This window comes from Physeter macrocephalus, chromosome 16, assembly GCF_002837175.3.
Source record: "Physeter macrocephalus isolate SW-GA chromosome 16, ASM283717v5, whole genome shotgun sequence".
Taxonomy (NCBI): domain Eukaryota; kingdom Metazoa; phylum Chordata; class Mammalia; order Artiodactyla; family Physeteridae; genus Physeter; species Physeter macrocephalus.
Genome location: NC_041229.1, coordinates 19,888,621 through 19,914,686, shown reverse-complemented (window position 1 = coordinate 19,914,686; position 26,066 = coordinate 19,888,621). Strand labels below are relative to the sequence as shown.

Genomic DNA, 26,066 nt, shown 5'->3' with positions numbered 1-26,066 from the left:
TACAGTTACAGTATAAGCCCTTTCACTAATCACAGTTATTCTTACGTTGCTTCTTCCAGTTGTTACTCATAAGTAGTCTTACATTATGGTAACAATATAATTGCTCTACTCCTATTTTTATTTTATTTTATTAATGTTTTGGCCACGCCGTGGGGCATGCAGGATCTTAGTTCCCCAACCAGGGATTGAATCTGCGCCGCCTGCAGTGGAAGTGCAGAGTCTTAACCACTGGACCGCCAGGGAAGTCTCTCTACTCTTAGTATTTCAAATATGCCTTTCCATTTAATCTGGGAATTTTGTTTCTCAGTTGTACTCCCTGCATATTATTCTGCCAGACAGCGGTGTCTGCTTAATCTTTTCCTCATTTTTGGATAGTTAACGTTTTTCCAATTCTTTTTCTGTCATGAAGATATTAAAACTTTTTTTTTTTTTTTTTTAACCTTGTTTTGGATGCCTTAAAGATACTAGAATAGGATTTGGGGGAAATGTGCAAACATTTTTCCCCTGGTTCTTTTTCCCTACTATCCTACCATCTCTAAAAACAACCTCCCGACGAATGCATCTCCTTCTCTTCAATCTCATTAACACTGAGATGTTAGACTTTTTAAAGATTCCAATTTAAGTAGGTATGATATAGTGCCTTCTGGCTGCGTTATTTTTCCAAATGTTTAATTACCAGCAAAGTTGAACATGTTTTCAAATGTTGGTTTTTCTTATTTCTTGTGTTCTTGATGTACACTGGGGATTTAGGGATATAAATATAGCACGTGCTTCCTTCTAGGTTAATGCCACTCTCAACTGAGAAATGAGACACTTTCTAATTATAAGATAACCCTACACAGAAGGGTACCTAACAAATGTAGGTAGAAGGGATTACATGGCAAATTAGAAACAGAAATCTGTTTTGTAAACTTGTAGTTTCATACAGAAAACATGCTTAATCCTGCTACAGTACTCTAGAATGTGGGAATATATCTTCCATTCGGCTGCCCTTCACTTCATTTGGCTGGAAAACCTGTTCACCCCGGTTTCCTGTTGGGCTACAAACCTGAAATTAAATCTTTTTTTTTTGTAACCCAGTACAGCCTGCGCGGAGCGAAGCCCCAAACCTGGCGGCGGTTGGGTCCGCTGAGGCTGCGGGCGCATCCGCCGAGCACAGTGATGACCCCGCCGAAGCGCCTAGACCCGCCCCTCGGTCGCAGGCTCTCCGCGCCCGGCTGGTCCTCGAGAACCTTCCCATTCTTTCCTCAAAACGGGGCCACGCCCCTCAGCCCACCTCAGACCACTCTGCCTCTATCAGCCCCGCTCCGCCACCCTTTTAGGCCCCTCCCTTTCGGCCGTGCCCTACACAGAGCTTAGGTGAAGTCCTCCCCTGAGATGCGGTCACCACTGCGAGCCCACCACCTGCCACTCCTCTCCACGTCTAATTCTCCCAGACTCAGCCTGCGGAAGCTCTGCTGGAACGCCCCTGCCACTCGTGGCTCCACAGTAGCCGCCCTGGACCACCCTTTTCCCCGACTCCCGGGAAGAAGACCGTACGTTCTACACGTTTCTGGTCCACGGAGGGTGTGAGGCGAATATTTGGAGCCCGTTTTACGACAACTTGCGGCCGCGCGGTGCGGCTGACGGCAACGCCGCGCTGCTCTTGGAGAGGTCACTTCGGAGACGGCGCTTGTTTTGGGGTTTGGGGGTTAGCGGCAGTATGTGGCGCGTCTGTGCGCGACAGGCCCAGAATGCAGCCCCGAGGGCAGGATTTGGGGCTCGGTGGACGGCCTTGCGGGAGGAGCCGGGAGCTCGGTGCGTGACCCCGCAGGCTGGCTCGGTTCCGGCTCGTTGCAGCAGCAGGACCACAGGGTATGGCAGGGTCCGGGCACTCTGCGGCTGGAGCCCCAGCTCCTGGGCCACACCGCGGAATCGCGTCTTGCTGCAGCTTTGGGGATCTCCTAGGCGCCGCTGGTATAGCCTCCCACCGCATCAGAAGGTGAGGCCCAGACCTGTCCTTCGCGGGACCCCGTTGTCCTTCATGGGATCCTTTCTCAGAGGCCTCAGTCAGTGATCCTCCATCCCCCTCCAAGTATACTGCGTGTCGGTGTCCCTTCTCCATTACCCAGCTTTGCTGTAGCTCTTGAGCTTCCTTCTCCTGACCTAGTCCATTGAAGAGCGCCAAGCCTGGGGCGGTATGTGGAACGTCTGCTGAGTACATGCTGTGAGACCCACGCAGGCCTGTGGAGCAGGAAGCCTGTCTTTCTGGTGGGGAGCTTCTGGTGGCAGGAACCCCCTTTATATCCCCAGTGCCCACTGTGTGTTGGGACTCAAACTGCGTTAAATTGTAGAATTGAGTGAAGCGTTAAACCAGAATGAGAGTTAGGTAGCTCTTTGTAAATTTCGTATTTCTCCTTTGTCTTCTCCAGGTTCCATTGCCCTCTCTTTCCCCCACAATGCAGGCAGGCACCATAGCCCGCTGGGAGAAAAAGGAAGGGGAAAAAATCAATGAGGGTGAATTAATTGCAGAGGTAAGTTGTTTTAAAATATGGAAATGAGTTAGAAGGGACCGTCTTAGCTAAACTGAGCATTAACTTTCTGAGTGGGTAGTTATCCCTTTTGCTTAAGAAACTTAGATGTTTTTTACAACTTGATATTAGAGAAGATTGGTTAGCTAAGTTATAGCAGCAGCTAGCCAAACTGATTTTTAGCTAAGATATTTTTAATAGTAGTTCTTTCAAACCTGTGATAGAGGCTTTATTTTCACGTGACTGTTGAACTGTATGATTTTTAAAAAATTGAAGTATAGTTGATTTACAATGTGTTAATTTCTGCTGTGCAGCAAAATGATTCAGTTATACATATATATACATTTTAAAAAAATATTCTTTTCCATTATGGTTTATCACGGGATACTGAATAAAGTTCCCTTGTTGGACCTTGTTGTTATCCATTCTGTGTAATAGTTTGCATCTGCTAACCCCGAGCTCCCACCCCATTCTACTCCCGCCCCACAACCACAGGTCTGTTCTTTATGTCTGTGAGTCCGTTTCTGTTCTGTAGATAAGTTCATTTGTGTCATATTTTAGATTCCACATAGAAGTGATATCATGTGGTATTTTTCTTTTTCTTTGTGACTTACTGCACTTTGAACTGTATGATTTTAGACACAAGCTACTAAACTTCATACTGGCAGCAGAAGTCTAAGCTCCTATGATGTTTACAGATTGTGACATGGAAACTTGGTTGGCGGCTCAAAGGAAAATGAATTTCTTATTATGAGATTTTAAGACTTCACATTCTGAGCCTTTAACACCATCCGTGTAGGAGGGGAGAAATTACCACAACCTAACAAGGTCTGTAATAGTTACTTCTGACGAAAAGCAAGACCTCCCTGTCACCTTATTTCCCAGCAGCCAGAGTAGTCATAATGACAAACCATTCAAGGTTTAGGTTGGAAGAACAGAAAGTCTTACCTAAAATAAGTAATTAAAAATTCAGCCTGAAACAACCCATTTTGAAATTTTCAAGTCTTCTAAATTCCAGCAAGGCAGGAACTATGTTAAAGGGTTATGCCCCTGGTAGAATTCAGGATTTTCTTTCTTGACAGAAAAGTAGATGAAAATAGAAAACTGAAACTTAAAGTTTTTCAAGTATTTTAGCTTTACTTGTCTCTTTTTTCTGCAGGTGTCTCATCCAGAAATACAGAAACAGGAGGCAGGGAAACACCATATGCAAAGAGTTAAGACAGTAAATTACCTCTATAGACCAGGACCTGAAAATGGCCCCTGAACTTGGATGCAGCCACCATGCAAAGAATGCACTCTTCATAGCTCTTGAAAAATATGGTTTTTTTTTTTTTACCATCTTTACTGTTTTTTAATCCTAAAAAATAGCCATCAATCCAGAAATGAATCCCATGATTTGCAAATAAATATTTTTTGTTTTAAAAAAAAAGTATGTTGTTCTGTAAAGGCTGCATACTGCATGATTCCAATTATATGACATTTGGGAAAAGGCAAAACTATGGAGGCAGTAAAATGATCAGTGGTTATCAGGGACTCTAGAGAAGGGAGGGATAAATAGGTGGAGCGCAGAGAAGTTTTAGAGCAGTATTATATGATATTTTAAAGGTAAATGTCATTATACATTTGTCAAACCCATAAAATGTACTATACCAAAAGTGAGCCCTAATGTAAATTATAGACTTAGAGTGATAACAATGTGTCAATGCAGGTTCATCAGCTGCAACAAATGTACCATTCAGGTGCAAGATATTGATAGTGGGGGAGACCATGCACTTGTGGGGACCAGTGTCTATGGGAACTCTCTGTACTTTTTTTTTTTTTTTCTATAAATTTATTTATTTTTGGCTGCATTGGGTCTTTGTTGCTGCGCACGGGCTTTCTGTAGTCGCGGCGAGGGGGGGCTACTCTTCGTTGAGGTGTGCAGGTTTCTCATTGTGGTGGCTTCTCTTGTTGCGGGCCCTAGAGTGCACGGGATTCAGTAGTTGTGGCACATGGACTCAGTCGTTGTGGCTCGCGGGGGTCTAGAGCACAGACTCAGTAGTTGTGGTACATGGGCTTAGTTGCTCCGCGGCATGTGGGATCTTCCCAGACCAGGGCTCGAACCCATGTCTCTTGCATTGGCAGGCGGATTCTTAACCACTGCGCCACCAGGGAAGTCTTCCATGGTCTTTTATTAACATTCACTCATTATAAAGTTTTGCCTGGTGGTCAGTTCACACATTTATCTCATCCTGTTCAGCAAATTCTGTCTCACTACACAAGACAGTACATTTCTCTATAATTTGTCTTAGGCTTTTTGTGAAAGTTTTAGGGTTTTGTCTTAATTATCCTTTAAGATACAGTATAGAGATTATTGGATCCACTAATTTTTAAGAAGTAGATGAAGATGAGGGACTTCCCTAGTGGTCCAGTGGTTAAGACTCCACGCTCCGAATTCAGGGGGCCCGGGTTCGATCCCTGGTCAGGGAACTAAAAAAAGATTCTGCGTGTCGTAATGAAGATCCCGCACGCAGCTACGAAGGTCCCGAGTGCCGCAACTAAGACCCGGTGTAGGTGGGTAGGTAGGTAGGTAGATAGATACGATAGATAATTCTGACCAAGAAAAACATTTTTAAAATTTTCTAATTAGAGTTCTAAGTTTTGTTTTACTTCCCGCCTCACCTTCCTGAGACATCATCAATTGAAATGATTTTTCTCTCAGCATAATCCTGTTGTTAATTAGATTAAAAAAACTAAAAGATAGCAAACAAAACCCATAATGAGTAAGCATCCAAATTCAGTGGACATACAAGCCATATAAATAAGAAAGCAATTTTAAATTTAGATCAGCCAATCTGATGTTTAGATTTTACTGGGGTGGAAGTGACTATTGTAAGAGCAGTTTGTTCATTTGTTCATTCATTCATTCATTCATTCATTTATTTTTTTGCCGCACCATGTGGCATGTGGGATCTTAGTTCACCGACCAGGGGATCGAACCCGTGCCCCCTGCATCGGGAGTGCAGAATCTTAACCACTGGACCGCCAGGGAAGTCCCAAACAGTTCTTAATATGAGTTTTTTTTTATCTTGAAAAAGTATCTGGGAAGTTTGGGAGAAATTCAGTTTCCCCTGAGTGAAGAGATAGATGCCAGTACAGCGCACAGTAAAATTTTAGTGGAAAGTCTGGACTAAGGTCATTCTGTGAAAATGAAAAACTGTAGCTTAATCTAAGTGTTAAGAAAGACGAAAAGATGTTCTGTGCTTAGATATTTATTGAGGAATTAATTTTAACTGTCTAGAAAGAACTCTTTCCCATCTGCCCATTGTTTTTACGTTTGGAGGGTGAAAAAGTATTTCGAAGGTGGGTCAGAGTATTGCTGGTACTAAAAAGCTTGAGATTTGAAAGATTCACGTGTAGGGACACTTGAGGCATGGGCTTTTGCTGCTGTGGGGACATGGGAATTTGGATGGTCACAGTCACTATCATTCCATAAAACTGTTTGCTGGCCTGAGTTCCACTGTGTCCACAGCTTCCTAGTATTACACAGTAATAAAATGTGTTTGTTTCTACAGGTGGTTCTTCCTGCCCTCTCTCCCACCATGACCATGGGCACAGTTCAGAGATGGGAAAAAAAAGTGGGTGAGAAGCTAAGTGAAGGAGATTTATTGGCAGAGATAGAGACTGACAAGGCCACTATAGGTGAGATTTCTTCAGCTCTTAATGGTTGAGGCACTGAGTTTTCCAATGAGGGAAGAGGATTGCCGTCCTATCCTATAATGAGTGAGTGATAACATGAAAAATTTTAATTCTTGGGATTCATTTCCTGGAACAGAATATTTCATAACAAAAGTGTGCTTAGTTGGATTTGTCAGTACCATACTGTAGTCTTATTGAATCAAGGATATGTCAGCTTAGGGATTATTTTTAGGCCAGAGTTTGCTTATTTATTAGCCTTATCAGTGTCTAAACTGGGCAAGGGGGAAAAAAGAAGAAACAGGAGAAAATAACATCAAAGACAGGAAAATACCAAAGAATTTCAGATGACTTTGAGGGAAGACTTGAAAGCAGGGCTTAGATTGTTTTCATAGTTTGAGAATGAGTGATGGAATGTATATATTACCTGTTCAGATACCATATCACATTTCGTTTTATTCCCTCTCTGATTTATTTTTATGCTTAGAACAAAACCCATATAGATAATCATATTTGTCATACCGTGTATAGATATTTGTAGATAAATGTATTTCCTGTCCAGTTCTCAGAGATGCAGTAGGATATTGTGGGCATCCTCTGCAGTGGTTGTTTTCAGATTTTGTTATTCAAACCCTGTGATTCCTTGATGGCACATTGGGGCAAAGGAGAACTTAAGGAGCAGCACTCTACTGTTCCATGTCCACTTCCACCAGGACAACTCCTTTTTATCTTTCTGCATATTGTGCTTCCTCCCATAAGATTTTATTAGAAGAAAGGATTCTGTCTGTTAAAAAGAGAGAAACAAACAAAAAAACCCTGGCAAAAATAGATCTGCTTTGCATTTTAACTTGAATACCACTGTTGCTGTAGAGACTAGTATTCTAAAGACTCTGGTCACTAGAGAAGTATTACCTTGGTCAAACTCTTTAAACTCTATTGTGGCCTTGGAGTCTTTTCTTCTTATACATGTCTTGTATTGGATATTAATTCTCAACTGGGATATGGAAGGATTCATCAAAGCTGTGCTTGTCAGGGAGAGGCACAAAGCCACAGAAAGCCAAGATCTGGAAGGCAAAAGTTGTCCTCTCCAATGGGTTCTTTTAGTTTTACTTTTGGAACTCTTCATATTTGAGTTCCTTGTAAGAAAAGCACTAGCTGGGAATTCCCTGGCGGTCCAGTGGTTAGGACTCCATGCTTTCACTCCCGAGGGCCTGAGTTCAATCCCTGGTGGGGGAACTAAGATCCCGCAAGCCGTGTGGCCAAAAAAAGAAAAGAAAAGCAGTAGCTGAACAAAGTTGTTAACACCACAGAATCTCTAGTTATGCTGTATTTCTTCATAATGAAATAGTTGGTGTAATACCAAGTATGACCTCTTCAGAAAGTTCCAAAGATGCTTTTAGGGGTGTAATCCCGTGTCGCTATCAACCATAGTAGGTCTTTTAATTTAACCATGTGGTTCTGATCTTTAGCAGTACAACTGATCCCATCTTGGAGTCTTGTGGGTCTGCAAGGGGCTGCCCCTGGGGGTGTTTTAAAGAAAACATTCAGAACTAACCACTGTGCAGTCTCTTGTAGTTTTATTTAACAGATATTTATTTAGTATTTACTTTGTGCCAGGTACTGTTTCTAAGTACTTGGAAAATATTTACTTAATTTTTATAATATCCCCATGAGGTAGGTACTATTGTCATTCCCATCTTGTAGGTAAAGAAGCTGAGACACAGAGAGGTTAAATAGCTTGCAAAAGGTTATATAGCTACTTTGAAGAAGAATCTTTTACTTAAAACTGTGCTTTGAGTTTGGTAGGATGGTGGAGTCCTTTAAGTTCCGTAATGGTTTTTTCTTTCTATTTAAGGTTTTGAAGCACAGGAAGAAGGTTACCTAGCAAAAATCCTGATCCCTGAAGGTACAAGAGATGTCCCTCTAGGAACCCCACTCTGTATCATTGTAGAAAAAGAGGCAGATATACCAGCATTTGCTGACTATCGGCCAACTGAAGTAACTGATTTAAAACCACCAGCAGCACCACCTACCCCATCCCCGGTAGGTATGCTTCTAGAATTGAGGGAACACTTAAACCTTATTCATCTCTAAATTAAGGGATTAAAGTAGATGATATTCTAGGTTCCTTCCAGCTCTAAGATTCTATGAATAAGGAAGGAGATAGTTAACATTTGCAGAGACCTACACAGTGTGTGGCACTGCACCATTCACATAATGGTCAACAGTTTGATTCGTATAGCTTTTTTTTTTCCCTGGTGTCTTGAGTCCTGCCGAGAACAAAGCTGAGGTGTGAGGTGACGTGTTCTTTTTCTGCTTTAGGTGTAGATATATATATATATGTGTATATATATATATATATATATATATATATATATAGAAGGTAATGCTTTGTCACCCATTTACTGTAGAATTTGTAGTTTTTGTCATTGTCAGTCCTCTTGGTATTAACATATAGAAGGTCATCTTATATTTGTAATACATTGGAGCCTTCACGTAAATGGCTTATTTTGCATAGAATTTAGTCTGTCTGTATGCACTGTATACTATAGACCTATAACATGAGCTTGTGTGAATTCCAGGCATCAGTAACACTATAAGGAAGCTTCTGCAGGTGTAGAATCATGTGAGTTTAGACTAGGTACACAGTTCTGTCAGAGAAAACTTGATTTCTGACTGCCATACATTTATGGGGAGCTGGCAAGTAGTTGTAGTGGTTTATTTTTTAATGTGTTTCAACATGGAACCTTCCAGAATAATTTATTATTTTGGAATTAGGTTAAGTAAAAACAAAAGCCATGTAGGTGATATAAGAGAATGAGAATAAAGAAGGAACAAGAGATTAAAGTGAAGAAAGGCTATAAGGATGTTATATACTGGTTACCAAAATTAAATTCCATGCCTCTCTTTGTTAATCATGGAGTTAGAGAATTTGACTTTGTTCTGTCTTTGACATAAAATAATGTTATTCTGTTCATATTGCTGTATTATGTTGGTTAAGCAGGAAAAATGTGCATTTGATATTTGGAAAAAAGATGAAAGTTATTTAATTAAAATAGGTTTGACTTAATAAACTCTTAAATCTTTCAGACCAATCTTTGCAGTGGTGAATTAACAATCTGTGACTTTTTTCAAAAGGCAGCCCCTGTTCCTCCAACTCCCCAACCTGTAGCCCCTACACCTTCAGCCACCCGCCCAGCTGCTCCTGCTGGACCAAAGGGAAGGTTGTTTGTTAGCCCTCTTGCAAAGAAGTTGGCAACAGAGAAAGGGATTGACCTTACACAAGTAAAAGGTAAGTCTGTTTCTATGGAGTGGGGTTTTACTAAAATTTAGGAGAGTTTCTTCCTTAGGACCAGAGAGTACAACTACATATAGTCGTCTTATCTGCGATAGTTGGGGGAAGGATGAGGGAGGGAAATATCTCCTTTGGTGCCACCACAGAGTAGGAAAATTTACTGTGCTTTGTTTAGTCTGTCTAAGATCTACCTATATAATTTAGATAGCTTTTTTTCCTTCTCTCTTAACAGGAACTGCTTAATTGTTGGTGAAAGTATAATGTGTTTGTTCAGCAGAGTTGGGTTATGGTACTTGATTATATAATAAGAAATCTGTATTAGTGCTAGGCTAATTGAACGTAGCAATACACAAAACATGAAGTTGGGGTGATTTGAAGTGACTTAAAATAATAAAATGCACATAAAACTGAACTAACGCCCCTTGAGGGCAAAGGAAAATGTCTTACCTATCTTTTCCTCCCCAGAGAGACAGTGTAGCTTAGTGAAGAGCATGGGGTCTTGAATCAGACCATCTAGGGTTTAATCCTGGCTTTATCATTTTCTGTGTAATATGTCTTTTGATGAATTACTTTAATCCATCTGTTTTTCCATCTGTAAAACTAGATAATAGTTTACATTAAAACAGGTGAAGTGCTTAGAACAGTATCTAGAATGTAATAAGTACTCAATACATATTAGTTTTGTTCACATTATTACTATTATTGGCTGGCATAAGCTAAAATTTAATGTAAGGTAATTAATATACTTTGGAAAAGGGGGGAAATTACTATTCCTGGAACATGGTTTGATGGCTAATACTATGTGCTAGTCTTTTAATTACCAGATTTAATTTGCATAACATTTATTGAAGTAAGAATTATCATTTCCCATTATTTTATTGTCCAGCTATGGGCACTCATCGGTGGTTATCATCTGTCTGCAATCTATTGTTTTTATGGTTAGAAAGTAAGCCAATCCCCAAAGACGCAAGAATAGAATGTCATCGCTGTTTTACTTCAGAGGATTCTTGTAATATTGGAAGACCCTTTTTTCACCTTAATATTATTTCACTAGTGTATTGCCATTCTTTATGTACATGTGATTAGAATCAGGGACAGCAATTTAAATTGGAATACATTTTAAGGGGAGGAGAGACTAGGTTAATAATTATATCTGAAGAATTTAGACAAGTAAACAAGATCATTTATTAGATATTTAGCAATACTGACTGCCTTAGGAGAGATTTAAGTGGAAAAATCTCAATATTCTTATCATGCAGTTAGAGTTAAGTGATTCATTTATTTAGACAAATATTCATTGACTATTGTCTATGTATCCAACACTTGCTCATAAGACAGACAAGATTTCAGTTTCAGATGCTCATATTACCAACAATAAAGAATTAAATGGACAGGGAGTTATAGCATAGTAGTTAAGAGTATTGGCTTTGGAGCTGGAATGCTTGGATTTAAAACCCAGCTCTGTTGAACACTAGGTGTGTTACCTTTTGTGTCTCAGTTTCTTCATTTGTATATAAAAATAATATCTTATAGCTTGTTGGGATTAAATAAGTTAATAAACAGTGCCTGTACATAGAAAGCATATGTAGGTATTAGCTATGATGATAATAACTTATTAAATAAGACTATTTGAATGCTAAGAAAGAAATAAACCAAGTGATATACTAGTGACTAACAGGGTGAATATATGTGTAGTCATGACTGCTTTTGGATAGGGTGGTTGGAGAAGGTCTTTTTGATGAGGTGACATTTGATCTGACCTGAAAGATGAGTCAGCTATGAGCCAACCATGTGAAGAACTGGAGAAAAAGCATTTTGGGCAAAGACCAGCTTGAAGTGGAAAGAGCTTGGCATGTTTGAGGAACAGAAAGGAGGCCAGTGTTAATGGAGCATAGTGAGCAAAGGATCTACTGGTAGGAGATGAGGTCAGAAAGGAACTCAGGGGTGAGAACATAAAGGATTTTACAGGTTATGGTAGAATTTGAATTTTATTTAAAGTACAGTAGGAAGCCATTGAAAGATTAAAATGAGGAAGTGGCATAAAATGATTTATATTTTTAAAAGATCATTTTGGCTGCTCTGTGCAAATGGATTAAAGAAAGCCAAGGCACCTGTTAAGATGCTGTTGCTGGAGCTGATGATGGTGGCTTACACAAGGGTGGTGAGAGTAGAAATGAAAAGAAATGGGCAGCTTCAACATATACTTCTGCCATAGAATCAACAGAACTTAGTCAGGGATTGGATATGGGGACTCGACAACAGCAACTTCAAAAGAAATGTGCAGTGGACGCTGGTCTGGACAGGTTGAAAAATGAAAAGTGGATGAAGTGGAGATAACTTTGTGGACAACTTATTCAAGAACATTTGCCGTGAAGGAAGGCATAGAAATAGAAATGTAGCTTTGGGGAGCATATGGGCTCAAGAGAGAGCTTTTGAAAATGAGTGATAGTAGAAAAGGTCTAGTGTAGAGTTTCTCAGCTGTGGCACTGTTGACATTTTTGACCAGGTAATTCTTTGTTGGCAGGGTGGCAGCTGGTGTCCTGTGCATTGTAGCATGTTTAGCAACATCCTTGGCTTTTACCTGCTACATGGTAGTAACGTACCCCACTTGGGACAACCAAAAATATTTTCAAACATTGCCAGATGCCCCCTTGGGGGCCAAATTGCCCTGGTTGAGAACCAGTGGTCTAATAAAAAGGGATAAATTGATGATGTAGAAAAGGAGAAAGAGCAGAATAATTTGGCAAGGTACAAAGTTTTTGAGAATGTAAGAGGGGTTGGGATTGGTTTTGGGTAGGAATTAGGACAGCTTGTCTACTTTTATAGGAGAGAAGAGAATATGGGGTAGGTTTATAGGTTTGGTGGTAGCAGATGAGGAGAGTACCTCTCTGGTTGCTGCTATTTGATCAGTAACATATAAAGGGAGGGGGTAGTTCCCTGGTGGTCGGGCGGTTAGGATTTGGCGCTTTCACTGCTGTGGCCCGGGTTCAATTCCGGTTGGGGAACTGAGATCCCGCACGCCGCCAAAAAAAATAAAAAGTATAAGGTGAGGGGATCTGCTGGAGAATTAGTGTGGGAAGGTCTGAGATTACAGAGATTGTGAAATAGTGTTCTCAGAGACAGGGAAAGTGAATTCAAGGGAAACAATTTAATTTTTGGGTAGTTTTGTGTGTCTATTTTAGTTTTGTGCCTCTGAATTTATAGTATAGTCATTCAGCTAGGTGTGTACTTTTTTCCCCCAGCAATATTAAGCTACTCTGGTGCTGGCACTGAGAAGGCATATGTTTTAGACTTTGACCAGGGAGTGATTATAACAGTGATCCATAGAGTGTAGGCTGGGTAAGGAGGAAGTGAAGACAGGAGGCTGACAACATGATGGGAGCAGAGGAATTAGTGGAGTGGAAGAAATTTTGCATTAGGGGGAGTGAGTGGTCTGAAATAAGTGAGCTGAGAGGATCAGTGTTTGGTGTTTTATGACACCACCTCTGACACTAAATGTAATTTTTTTTCCACACCAGCAATCAGTTCTCTACACCACGTGGGTATCCAACAATTCAATCCTATTCTGACACTAACTCTCCAAAGTTAGCATCAGACTCCACAGGTTTTTGTTTTTGTTTTTGTTTTAAATTATTTATTTTTGGCTGCGTGGGGTCTTCGTTGCTGTGCACGGGCTTTCTCTAGTTGCGGCGAGCGGGGGCTACTCTTCGTTGCGGTGCGCAGGCTTCTCATTGCGGTGGCTTCTCTTGTTGCAGAGCACAGGCTCTAGGCACGTGGGCTTCAGTAGTTGTGGCTCGCGGGCTCTAGAGCGCAGGCTCAGTAGTTGTGGCTCACGGGCTTAGTTGCTCCGCGACATGTGGGATCTTCCTAGACCAGGGCTCGAACCCGTGTCCCCTGCATTGGCAGGCGGATTCTTAACCACTGTGCCACCAGAGAAGTTCCGAGACGCCACAGGTTTAAAGGCTCAGTCCCACAAGTCTGCCCCCACTTGAGATGCCAGTCCTGAGGATCACCCATACTTCTGACGCACTGGCTGTAAACTGGGAATTCCCAAGACCCCCTCCTCGGGTTTGATAATTCACTAGAATGACTCACAGAACTCAGGAAAGCACATTATTTACTATTGCCTGTTTATTATAAAGAATACAACTCAGAACGGTCAAATAGAAGAGATGCATGAGACAAAGTATGGGGAGTGGGGGTTGGTGCTGAGCTTCGGTGCCTCTCTGGGAGCATCCCCCACCCCACTTGGCACATTAATGTGTTCACCAACCCGGAAGCTCTCCAAATCTTGTTGTTCAAGAGTTTTATTTTTATAGGGGTCAATTATTTTTATAGGCATCGTTGATTGTATCATTGGCCATTGGTTATTGAACTCAGTCTCCAGTCCCACTCCTACCCCTTTCCTCCAGGGACAGATTGCTTACCAAATCTGACCAAAATGTAATCATTTGGGGAGAAACTGTTCTGAAAACCTAAACCCTGATGTTCAGAGTTTGATTTGTCTCAGAGCTACCCATATTATGGTTTATATTTCTTTGATGCAGAGCATTTTCGCATCACTGTCCCATTTTATCCTCACAGCATTCCCATGAGTAGGGGCTGGTATGATAATCTGTCCTACAGATGAGACTAAAGACCAGATGAGATTAAGTGACTACAGTCATCTGTCTAGTTTATGTTTGACAACAGCCCTACGTTTTTCACTCCTAATCTAGTGTTCTTCCCTTTATACCGTATTGCTTTATGATGGTCTGTTGTGCCTTCTTAGGGAGAGGGACAAAAGAATTTCAAAGATTTCAGCTAACTCCTAATAGTCAGGAAATTCTTATAGGTGGGTGAAGCTTAGTATAAGGAAGGTGGTAGTGTAGTTTCCTCATCTTGAGGGGCTGCAGTGTCCAGATCATCCTTGACCTTAAGGGGAGGTTATGGTTTCTGTCTTTTATAAGGAAGGGGAATCTAATAGGCGTACTGCTGCCTCTGTTCTAGAGCTCCTGGTGAGGATAAACACAATCCTAGCCAACTCAGTTTTCATAATGAAGGAAAGGAGTTGGGACGAACTGCACACAACGAGAATCCTTTTAAAAGTCTGCCTTGGGGGAAGATGAATCAATTTGACCAAATATTTTCTAGAAGTGGGCCAGTGTAAAAGGTATTTTAATAACTAAATTCTGAATCTCCTTAGAATTAAGGTTCAGGATTATCTACTTAGGTGTAATGTTAAACCTAAGAGGTTGTGGATGGGAGGAGGAAAGAAATTGAATGAAAGTAAAATTAAGCCTGTTGAGGGAACTTTGAAGATCTTTCTTCATGTGTAACATGGCACCTTTTTCCTTCATAATCTCTAACACAAGCCAGTATAGCGCCTTGGCTACTGTGAGAAAGCTGTGAATAATGGAGACCACATATAGAATGAATGGTTCTAAAGATGAGATCATTGCATTTGAGAGTTATTCATGCTATTTCAGGGTAAAAACAATTGACTTGCCTGATTTGTCCAAAATAATTGTTATCATATCTGTTGACTCTGTAGCAAGGGAATTCTTTATGAGCAAATGAATGTAGAACTCAAATGAGATCTATTCCAGGGTTTCAGAAAGGGTGTTTTGGAGCTAACAGAGAGGAGGGCAACAAAAGGTGGTATTTTTAGGGAAAAGTTTAAGGGGCATGATTAAGGCAGTGGCCCCTTTAGAGGGTCTTCGGTAGAGAACCTTTAGGAACTTGCACTTCAGGATTACAGTGCTGATCTCCTTGAGGAATTAGCGGTACGCTCTCATGTGTGTGGTGTTTCTGTGTCTCTTGCAGGGACGGGACCAGACGGCAGAATCATCAAGAAGGACGTCGACTCCTTTGTGCCTACTAAAGCTGCTCCTGTGAGTTATATTTCGCTTCCTAAATTTTGGTTGCAGTTTGTCCCTGCAGAGTGCTTTGTGCAGCCTGTTAGACCCTTGCATACATTATTTATGAGTGAAATAGCTTAATCAGAACTGTGTTTTCTTTTGTCTAATTTCACTGGCTATCAATATGTACATATGAATGTGCTGTTATTCATACACAAAAGCAAAGATGATATACCACATTGAAATCCACTCCAAGTTGTTTTTGGTTTTTTTTGAGTAGTGATACTAAATTTTTCCTAACTTATCATCTTATTCAGGCCCTATTTTTTAAAGCATGCTTGCAAGTTGCTTGGCTAGCGTTTGAGTTTTATGTGGTTAATTAGTTCACAAGGGGATTAAATCCACATAGCCAGCTCCGTTTGATCAGTAAAGGCGCTAAAATAATCAACTATAAGTAAGGAAAATGATTTAGTTATTTAGATGTTTGCTTTAAAATAAAAGATTTGTCATTGTTTTTTTTTAAAAAATTAATTAATTTACTTATTTATTTTTGGTTGCGTTGGGTTTTTGCTGCTGCCCGTGGCCTTTCTCTAGTTGTTGTGAGCAGGGGCTACTCTTTGTTGTGGCGCACGGGCTTCTCTTGCTGTGGAGCACGGGCTCTAGGCATGCGGGCTTCAGTAGTTGTAGCTCGTGGGCTCAGTAGTTATGGCTCACGGGCTGTAGAGTGCAGGCTCAGTAGTTGTGGTGCACGGGCTTAGTTGCTCCGCGGCATGTGGGATCTTCCTTTCTCTAGTTGTGGCCAGCAGGGGCTACTCTTCATTGCGGTGCGTGGGCTTCTCATTGCGGTGGCTTCTCTTGCTGTGGAGCACGGGCTCTAGGCATGCGGGCTTCAGTAGTTGTAGCTCGTGGGCTCAGTAGTTATGGCTCACGGGCTGTAGAGTGCAGGCTCAGTAGTTGTGGTGCACGGGCTTAGTTGCTCCGCGGCATGTGGGATCTTCCTAGACCAGGGCTCGAACCCGTGTCCCCTGCATTGACAGGCGGATTCTTAATCACTGTGCCACCAGGGAAGCCCCTGTCATTGTTTTTTCTTAACACTATTCAGGAAAATACATTACTTTCTTTGTATTTATCTCTTAATCTTTTCAATTTAGGAATGCTTTGATTGCTTTTCTTGAAGAAAGTTTTGTGAAAACAAAATTATTTTGATACAAACTAGTCATAGAAAAATGACATTTAAAACATGATTACCCAATTCTAAGTATGAAAATTAGAAACAAGACTCTTAAACAAGCACAGTCCAAATCGGAGTCCCTTTTGCTCCCTTGGGATGGAAATAGCTGTTTTCCTATAAACCATTTAATTTTCACTTTGCCATCTGTAAAAGAGTCCCTAACAGTTGTTCACAGTTGCTTATGCTAAGACTAAGAACTTTTTTACCTCCTTCTAGACTCCAGCAGCTGCTGTGTCTCCCCCGAGTCCAGGAGTGGCGCCGGTTCCTACAGGTGTCTTCACAGATATCCCCATCAGCAACATTCGCCGAGTAAGCGTATTACCATAACTTTTCGACCCAAAGCTGTTGGGGGCATCTTTACTCTGACTGCGCAGTTGCATCCACAGTTTGAAACGCTAAGAAGAGACTTTTTGAAAATTGGGAACCTTAGATGATTCATTTAATAGGTGTTTGGTTTGACCAATAGAATTCGTGGGATACACAAACACTGTGTTCTGATTAAATACTATTGGAAGGGGCTAAGTTGTGGTGCAGTCCTCCATCTTCCAGTTCTAATAATGCTTGAGGTAAGCATTATCAGGGAGCAGGGTAAAGGGGCAAACAGAGCCCTGAATGAGATGAGGTCTCATTTCAACTCAAGATAACTGATTTTTGAATCTCTTTGATTTCAGGTTATTGCACAGCGGTTAATGCAATCTAAGCAAACCATACCTCATTATTACCTTTCTGTTGATGTAAATATGGGAGAAGTTTTGTTGGTACGGAAAGAACTTAATAAGGTAAAAGGTCTGGAAATTCCACCTTCATAAATTCTAAAAATCTTGTTTTCCCTCACTGAATATTTACATTTTTGCCCATATATTGTATTTTGTTTCAAATGCCAATTGATAATGGAAAAATGGATGTCATCTTAATTTTAACTTACAGAGAGTATCCTGGAGAATTTTCATTTTCTAACCCTTGATTAAAGCTTATGATTAAAGTCGACTTTGCCATGGATCCATTTTAGCCTAACATAGTCACTATGATCCTATGAGACTACTTGAGTCTCTTCTGGTAGGTAAGAAACAGTGTGTTTACTTTGTGTTTATAGTTAAGTACCAAGCACCTACTTAGTGTTTAGTTACTTAGTAACTTATGGGATGCAGCTAAAACAGTGCTTAGCCAGAAACGTACAGGTGTAATGGTCTACATTAAAATAGATGCAGAAAACCAACTTTTGGTTTCTTTTCATCCCTTCCACCTCAGGACATCTGTATATCCACCCCCTCCCACCTTCTCAAGATTATATAGTTTCAGTCTTTGAGAAGAGAATTTAAGAAACTACAATGGTTTCTTGTCTTTGCAGATGTTAGAAGGGAGAAGCAAAATTTCTGTCAATGACTTCATTATAAAAGCTTCAGCTTTGGCATGTTTAAAAGTTCCTGAAGCAAATTCTTCTTGGCTGGACACAGTTATAAGACAGTAAGTATAACACTTCTGGGGAAGGTGTATAGAAGCAGAATATGGAGGGGGAGATGACTTCCACAGGCAAGACAATTTGAAAACAACATAAAACTATTTCTGAGATAATGCTAAATTTAGTTAGTGAAGACTACAGATTCTTTGTATGAGTTCAGGAAAGGGAGATAAGTGTACAGATATGTATAATTAAGTTGATAATGACTCTCGCAAAGCAGAATTGCGATGGTTTTGTTCACCAATGAGTTCTGCTAAGCTTTAGTGGGGGCAAAATTGCAAACAAAACCAAAAAAACAGTATTTGTTAATATTATGGTAGCATGTGACTGGCATGGTGCTCTTGGTGTCTTTCACATGTCTCATTTAATCCTTATGACCATGTTATGAGTTAGGTGGTTTTACACACATTTTCTAGATGAAGAAACTGAGGCTCAGTAAGTTGAGTTACTCCCTGAGTTAATAAGTTAGTAAGTAGCAGAACTGTGATTGGAAACAGGATTCTGACTCAGCCTAGGTTTTTTTCTACTATGTAGATGCTTTTATATTATTAATTTAATTTTTTTACAATAATAGTATGTACATTAGAATATTAATTCATGGCTTACGGTGACCTGCTCAACCTTTAATCTGAGGTCCACTCCCAAGAGGCAAACACAGCCTTTAAACTGTTATTTCTTTTGGTATTTACTTTCCTATTTCTAAACAACATTTTTCTATTGCCTTTCATAAATTTTTCATTTCATTTACTTTATCAACTGACTTCCTATTAAAGAAGGTTAAGATTTAGCTTTGTTCTACCCTCTCTACACACACACACACACACACACACACACACACACACACACACACACACAACCCATCATCCTACCAAATTGATTGTAGCACAAATTTTGGACAAATCAGTATTCAGTGTTAGTATCTTTATGACAATGAAAAATTGTTTATGACTAAGGAAGTATAGTATACCATGAATACCAACCTGATTTTAGTGATTGCCTAAGAGGGGCTAATTTTTAAATTACTCATCATGAAATCTTTCTGAAACTCCCCAAGAGAACTCTAAATGTGTGTCACAAGACTGAAAAATGGTTTACTGATTCTAATTTTTTCTTTGGTCACCCCACTCTTAGAGAACATCTGAGGGTCTTACTGTTTTTTTTAGAGACTATATTAGCTTTCTAGGGCTGCCATGACAAATTACCACAAAATTTGTGGCTTAACAAAAATTTATTCTCTCCTAGTTCTGAAGGTCAGAAGTGTGAAATCAAGGTGTCGGCAGGACTGTGCTCCCTCCACAGGCTCTCGGGTGGACTCTTGCTTGCTTTCTCCAGTTCTGGCGGCTCCAGGCATACCTTGGCTTGTGGCTGCACAGCTCCAACTTCACATGGCCTTCATGTGTCCATGTCTTCTCTTCTGTCTCTTACAAGGACACTTGGCATTGTATTTAGGGCCCACCCAGATAATCTAGGGTGATCTCATCTCAAGAGCCTAATTACATCTGCAAAGACCTTTTTACTAAATAAGGTCACATTAATAGATTCTGGGATTAAGACATAGACATATCTTTTAGAGCACGGTTATGAACATTTGAGGACAATTCTTTGTGTTGACATATGTTTTCATTTCTCTTGGGTAGACTCCTTGGAGTGGAATTGCTGTGTCATAGGGTAAATTTATGTTTAATCTTTTAGGAATATCTGAAGGAAACACTACTTAGATGAAAGGATGGACGTTGCAGGGCAAGTTCTATGAATTATTTATTAATCCTTACCAAATGCCCTTCAGTTTGTTCATACAGCTATTCAACAAATATTTATTGAACATATACTGTTTGCTGGATTTAGTGGTGAACAAGATAGGAAACACCATCCCTACTCTCTTAGGAGGAAGATTATTGAACAAATAATATTGTAATAACAGGATAATTTAATTTAGAAAGCAGTGTTTGCTGTTTGATACCTTGGCCAGAGCCCAGCTACTGTAGTTGGTAAGTGTCACACACTGTATTATTAGAGCAGGTCCCTGTGTTTGCAAGTGACAAAAGCCTGCTGCCTCTGGCCAGCTTGGGCACAGTGGGGTGTATGGTCCCCCTAATCTCCAAAGAGCTGGAGTTCTTCCTTCATGTGAAGTTTTAACTTTTTCTTTTTTTTTTAATTGAAGTATAGTTGATTTACAATATTATATTAGTTTTAGGTGTATGGCATAGTGATTCAGTATTTTTGCAGATTATACTCCATTATAAGTTATTACAAGATAATGGCTGTAATTCCCTGTATTATACAATGTATCTTTGTTGATTATCTATTTTATACATGGTAGTTTGTATCTGTAATGCCATACCCCTAATTTGTCACTCCCCCCTTCCCTCTATCCTTTGGTAACCACTAGTTTGTTTTCTGTATCTGTGAGTTTGTTTCTGTTTTGCATGTACATCCATTTGTATTATTTTTTTACATTCCGCATATAAGATACACAGTATTTGTCTTTGATTTATTTCACTAAGCATAATATTCTCTAGGTCTGTCCACATGGCGGCAGATAGCAGAATTTCTTTCTTTTTTATGGCTGAGTAATATTCGTGTGTGTGTGGGCACTTGGGTTGCTTCCATGTCTTTTTTTTTTTTTTTTTGGCCACGCATGCAGGATCTTCCCCAACCAGGGATCCACCCTGAGCCCCCTGCAGTGGAAGCTCAGAGTCTTAACCACTGGACTGCTAGGGAAGTCCCTTCTTCCATGTCTTTAATTAGTATGTTCATTTTTTCCGGATATATTCCCAGGATTGGAATTGCTGGATCATATAGTAGTTCTATTTTTACTTTTCTAAGGAACTTCCATACTCTTTTTCCACAGTGGTTGCACCAATTTGTTGATACATTCTCACCAACAGTATACAAGGGTTCCCTTTTCTCCATATATTCACCAGCATTTGTTAACTTTTTCTTTATTGCAGATCACTTTAGCAGGGGCCCTTACACAGATGACCCCTAAGGAGACTCTGATATAATTCAGGAGTTTGGGAACTTGGTTGTGCGGGGAAAGTCATTCTTTTCTACTAACCTTTAACTGAAATTTAGCATTTCCTCCCATTATAAATATAAAGAACAAATCAAACAGGTATTACTAGTACTTGTGCTGATGACCAAATAAAAATCAAGTTATTTTCATACCACATTGTAGTTATTGTGGATATCTTAAAATATATTTTTTTCTTATCACTACTTCAAAAGTATAGCCATTATTAGACCTGCTGAAGATTATTGAGTTACTACAGAAGCGCATATATCACAATTTTGTTTTTTGAATAGTGTGATAACTGAATTTCAATATAGTTTGTTTTGGGGGAAGTTTTTCTGGTAATTTGAGTATTTTGTTTTCTGTGTTTAAAAAATATATTTTGAGAAGGGACCCAAATGCAAATGTGCCCCATGGCGTAGAAAGGATTAGGAATCCTACTTTTATGTTTTGAGACGACACCACCACCCTACCACGTGAGTACTTCTGTTTATCCCACCATGCAGTCCTTTCCCTTCACTCTTCTGTTCGTCTGCTCAAGCTCTGCTTGCAGACTCAGCTCCAGCCAGTCCCTTGTTTCAAAATCTAAGGAGTTCTTTTCAATTCTTACTGGATGCTGAACCTTTTTTTCCCCACCTGTACCTATGGTGTTAGTCAAGGCAGATGAGGGGTAGTTAGCGAGTACGTGTGAAACCAACCTACTGACACATCTCTCATTCATTTTTTAAAAGTGCAGGTCTAGGAGAGGCCACAGCAAAATTTAAAAACCAGGAAAGAGCTCTCCCTGGCTGAAAAGTAGCACAAACTGAAGTAAATACCACTATTTTTGGGTAACCTAAAACAAACTCTTAATTAAACATTGTTGATGATTATTGAGGTTTACTTTTCTTTTTCTTTTTAAATAGAAATCACGTTGTTGATATCAGTGTTGCAGTCAGTACCCCTGCAGGACTCATCACACCTATTGTATTTAATGCACACATCAAAGGACTGGAAACCATTGCCAGTGATGTTGTTTCTTTAGCAACCAAAGCACGAGAGGGTAAACTACAACCACATGAGTTCCAGGTAAGGTATTAATTATTTATCTTCTGAATGTTATTATGTTATTTTAATGAATTATGTTATTTTAAAATTTGGCATTATGTTTCTATTGCATTTTCCACCTTTTGATTCTGCCTTGTGTTCTCACTGACACAAGGTCTTGAAAATAAAGAAAAATTGGGTAACCTATCAAAAGCTGAAAATAACACATTTTCAAGTAGTGTGCCAAAGCCACACAACTGACTTTTGTTCATATTGCTATAGTTGTATGTTTTCAGTAAAGTGTATTCCATTCATTCCTTTTTTCCTTTCAGCTTTATTTATGTATAATTAGCAAATAGGAATTGTAATATTTAAGGTGTACAACTTGATGTTTTGATATATGTATACACTGTGAAGTGATCATGACAAGCTAATTATCCATCACCTCATATATTTACCATTTTCCTTTTTTTTTTTTTTATGGTAGTTGAATCCTTTTTTTAAATTCATTTTATTGAAGTCTAGTTGATTTACAGTGTTGTGTTAATTTCTACTGTACAGCAGAGTGATTAATTTATACATGTATATACATTCTTTTTCGTATTCTTTTCCATTATGGTTTATCACAGGATATTGAATATAGTTCCCTGTGCTGTACAGTAGGACCTTGTTGTTTATCCATTCTATATATAATAGTTTACAGCTACTAATCCCAGACTCCCACTCCATCCCTTCCCCACCCTCTCTCCCCGCTTGACAACCACAGGTCTGTTCTTCCCGTCTGTGAGTCTTGTTTATGTTTCATAGAGAAGTTCATTTGTGTCATATTTTAGATTCCGCATATAAGTGATATCATATGGTATTTGTCTTTCTCTAACTTACTTCACTTGGTATGATAATCTCTAGGTCCAATCCATGTTGCTGAGAGTCCTTCAAGTAAAATATTATCTTAAGGTCTTTTCACAAAACATTTGTCATTTTTTTCTAATTTATGTTGACAAGCAGTTACCATGATCTGTTTCTAATCTTTTTTTCTTTAGGGTGGCACTTTTACGATCTCAAATTTAGGAATGTTTGGAATTAAGAACTTTTCTGCTATTATTAACCCACCTCAAGCATGTATTTTGGCAATTGGTGCTTCAGAGGATAGACTGGTTCCAGCAGATAATGAAAAAGGGTAAGTGCCAAAATGGAGAGGGAGTTGTAAACTCACTTTCATTACAACATACCTGTTTTTGAGTCTCAGTTTTTATAATTATTGCCGTGGCATATTGGAGCTTCAGGCAACAACTCTTCTTATTTTACTGTTTGAGATGGGAAGTCTTGTTTACTCTAGGTCAGGGGTCAGCATACTTTTTTCTTAAAGAGCTAGTTAGTAAATTATTTTATGCTTTCTGGGTCATACGGTGGCTATTGCAAATACTCTGCCATTATGGTGTAAAAGCAGGCATAGGCAATACATAAATGTATTCCAGTAAACCTGTGGGATTTGGTCTGAGGGCTGTTGTTTGTGGACCTGTATCCTCTAGATGGCTGTTTGGTCTGTTTCTTCAAACTATTAATTTGAGCTAGAGGTGTACAGCCCATGAAGAATAGGTGGAAAATAATGTTACCTGGTTGGGATTATAAGTTAGGTGTTGGCATTTGGGCTGGTTACTAGCTAAAAATCTAGTGATTGCTTTCAGAATTCCTAATAATGTTTTTATCTTTTTCTAGATTTGATGTGGCTAGCATGATGTCTGTTACACTCAGTTGTGATCATCGGGTTGTGGATGGAGCAGTTGGAGCCCAGTGGCTTGCTGAGTTTAGAAAGTACCTTGAAAAACCTATCACCATGTTGTTATAATTAACCCAAGAATTTCTAGACTTTCCCAGGTCACACTGGTTCATTCTTACCAAGATATAAATATATTATTAAACGGTGGTTCTCTTTTTATTTTAAGGTTAACCAGTTACTTTTGAGTCTGTCCAGATAAGTTATTTGTAATGGGCATTACTGAACTTTTTAAAATGCCAATTACATCCAAATATTGTGCACATTTAATCAATACCAAATTTTAAGCTGTATACTCCTAGTCAAGGGGCATGCGGCTTAGCCCTTTGGTGATAAGGACTTCCACTGGGGAATGTAGAGGTAGAATTGTGGTTACCTATTGAGACAGGCACATAAAAGTAACCTTGATGAGATCTTGAGGTTTTGAAATTTAATTACCTCAAACGTTTTGTTTAGATTTGAGAAAAAGAGAAAAAGTCGGGAAAATTAGTTCTCTTGCAGAAAGGGTTTGAATTGAAGCTTGATTTTGGAACATAAACCTAATTTAAAATTTTCTGTTACATAATCTCGGTTTATCATGGATGGGAAGCATAGAGAACTTCAAGGAAAATAAGTGAAATTTTAAAAGTCAACATTTTCTTAGAACTGTTCAACCAGCTGTTCTTTGTTTATCTTTCTATGAATTCAGAAATGGTTGTTTTCCCCTCTTGAGATGAAGATATAAATATGAGCCAGCTACTTGGTATAAGTGAGAATTTGTGTGGGTATCTATTTAAACAATTGAAATGTGTCTTTCTGAGAGCAGAATTCTATAATTACCTCCAAATAAAAGAATATGCTTATAGAATTTAACAGAGTGAAGTTGTGAAAGTAGAATTTTTCCTCCAAAATTAACTGGTGGTTACTTGCAAATGAACTTAATTACCAGGATTTATTACTTAAATAACTTTGAAAAACTATATCAAGTAACTATGGAATTAAGTATGCATAAGTAAACTGTGTTTCCTAGTGAGATATATGCCAAAGTCCATTTATCACCACGTTCTGTCTGAAAAGAAGAGAGGAGAGATACGCTGGTGAACAGTTTGGAGTGATAAAAGATGATGACCAAAACGAAGTGGTTAGTTCTACTTGGATAAAGTGAAAAATGTTAAATGTGTACAAAAAAAGCGTTCTGTGTTTTTCCACCCCAGTGTTGTCTCGTGTAAAATAAGAAAGCCCTAAAATCCTATCGGAGAGAAAAAAATTATTTAGGCTGTTTGCTACCTTATCAGCCTAAATATTTTTTTTTCCATTTTGTTACGATTTGCCTTTCTTTGGGGGGGTGGATGGTGGTGATATTCAGGATAATAAAAATGAATTAGAAACATCACAATTCTAGACTTTCTATTGAATTGATGTGTTTTAATAAATATTTGGAATTGTAATATGTGGAGCTGTTCCCTGAAATTTAGGTCTTTCAATGTTGAATCTATTTCTAAATGTTCATTATTTCATGGTGCACAAGTGACACTCCATATATTCCAGAAATATTTTCCTTGCTGTATTATTATGAAAACAATTCAATACATTAATCTGATTTTTCAGTAATTAGTAATTTTAGCTTGAACTGAAGATTATGCAGAAGGAACAAACTTATGACAAGGGACCATCACCAGTATGAGCCATATCTGGTTCAAATACATGAAACTTCAAAGATATCTCATACTTTGCTAATGTTTATGGCTCTATTGTTCCCTTGAGAGAAAAATAAAAAGTTGCATTCTAATAAAAATTGTTCTGAGTTAAAAATTAATCTGAGCTATAACCTAAATCTGGATTCAGTCTATTTTTCTTACCAGAACTGAACGAACAAAAGTTAGAAATAGTGCCTTGGTTCAAATTAGATTGTTTAAAAATTAAACTATATGATTTCAATGTGTCTGGTCTAATATTTTTGATCTGTGGGTAATTATTTTTCATATTAGATTATTTAAGACCAGGAACAGCTGTGTACATGGTAAGCTCTTAATACAGATACATTTTGAGTTTATAGAATTGGTAAAATAAGGACTGAGTTTAGGAGCATATAATCTAACGCTTTAGGCTCAAGGAGCTCTCTTGTTGGGGGGTGGCACATAGCAAGATAGAAGTGTGGTCTGGCTCTGTTAGGTACTTTACTCCATTCCTGAGGTTTGTGAGTGAAGTTAAAAGATCCCAAGGCATGGTGTACAAGAGGAGTTGACCAGTGCGAGAGATAATAG

General features: G+C 39.2%; 1 protein-coding gene across 1 annotated transcript; it reads left to right on the top strand.

Annotated features, from left to right (window-relative positions):
• Positions 1-1,379: 1,379 nt before the first annotated feature.
• DLAT (dihydrolipoamide S-acetyltransferase) lies at positions 1,380-25,685 on the top strand. The gene is made up of 12 exons (XM_055091572.1): positions 1,380-1,981; positions 2,412-2,513; positions 6,065-6,191; positions 8,041-8,228; positions 9,324-9,477; positions 15,286-15,353; positions 16,768-16,860; positions 17,223-17,330; positions 17,900-18,015; positions 21,929-22,091; positions 23,090-23,226; positions 23,766-25,685. The coding sequence occupies exons 1-12, from the start codon at positions 1,703-1,705 to the stop codon at positions 23,893-23,895; spliced, it is 1,665 nt and encodes a 554-aa protein (XP_054947547.1). The 5' UTR covers positions 1,380-1,702; the 3' UTR covers positions 23,896-25,685.
• The last annotated feature ends 381 nt before the right edge of the window (positions 25,686-26,066 follow it).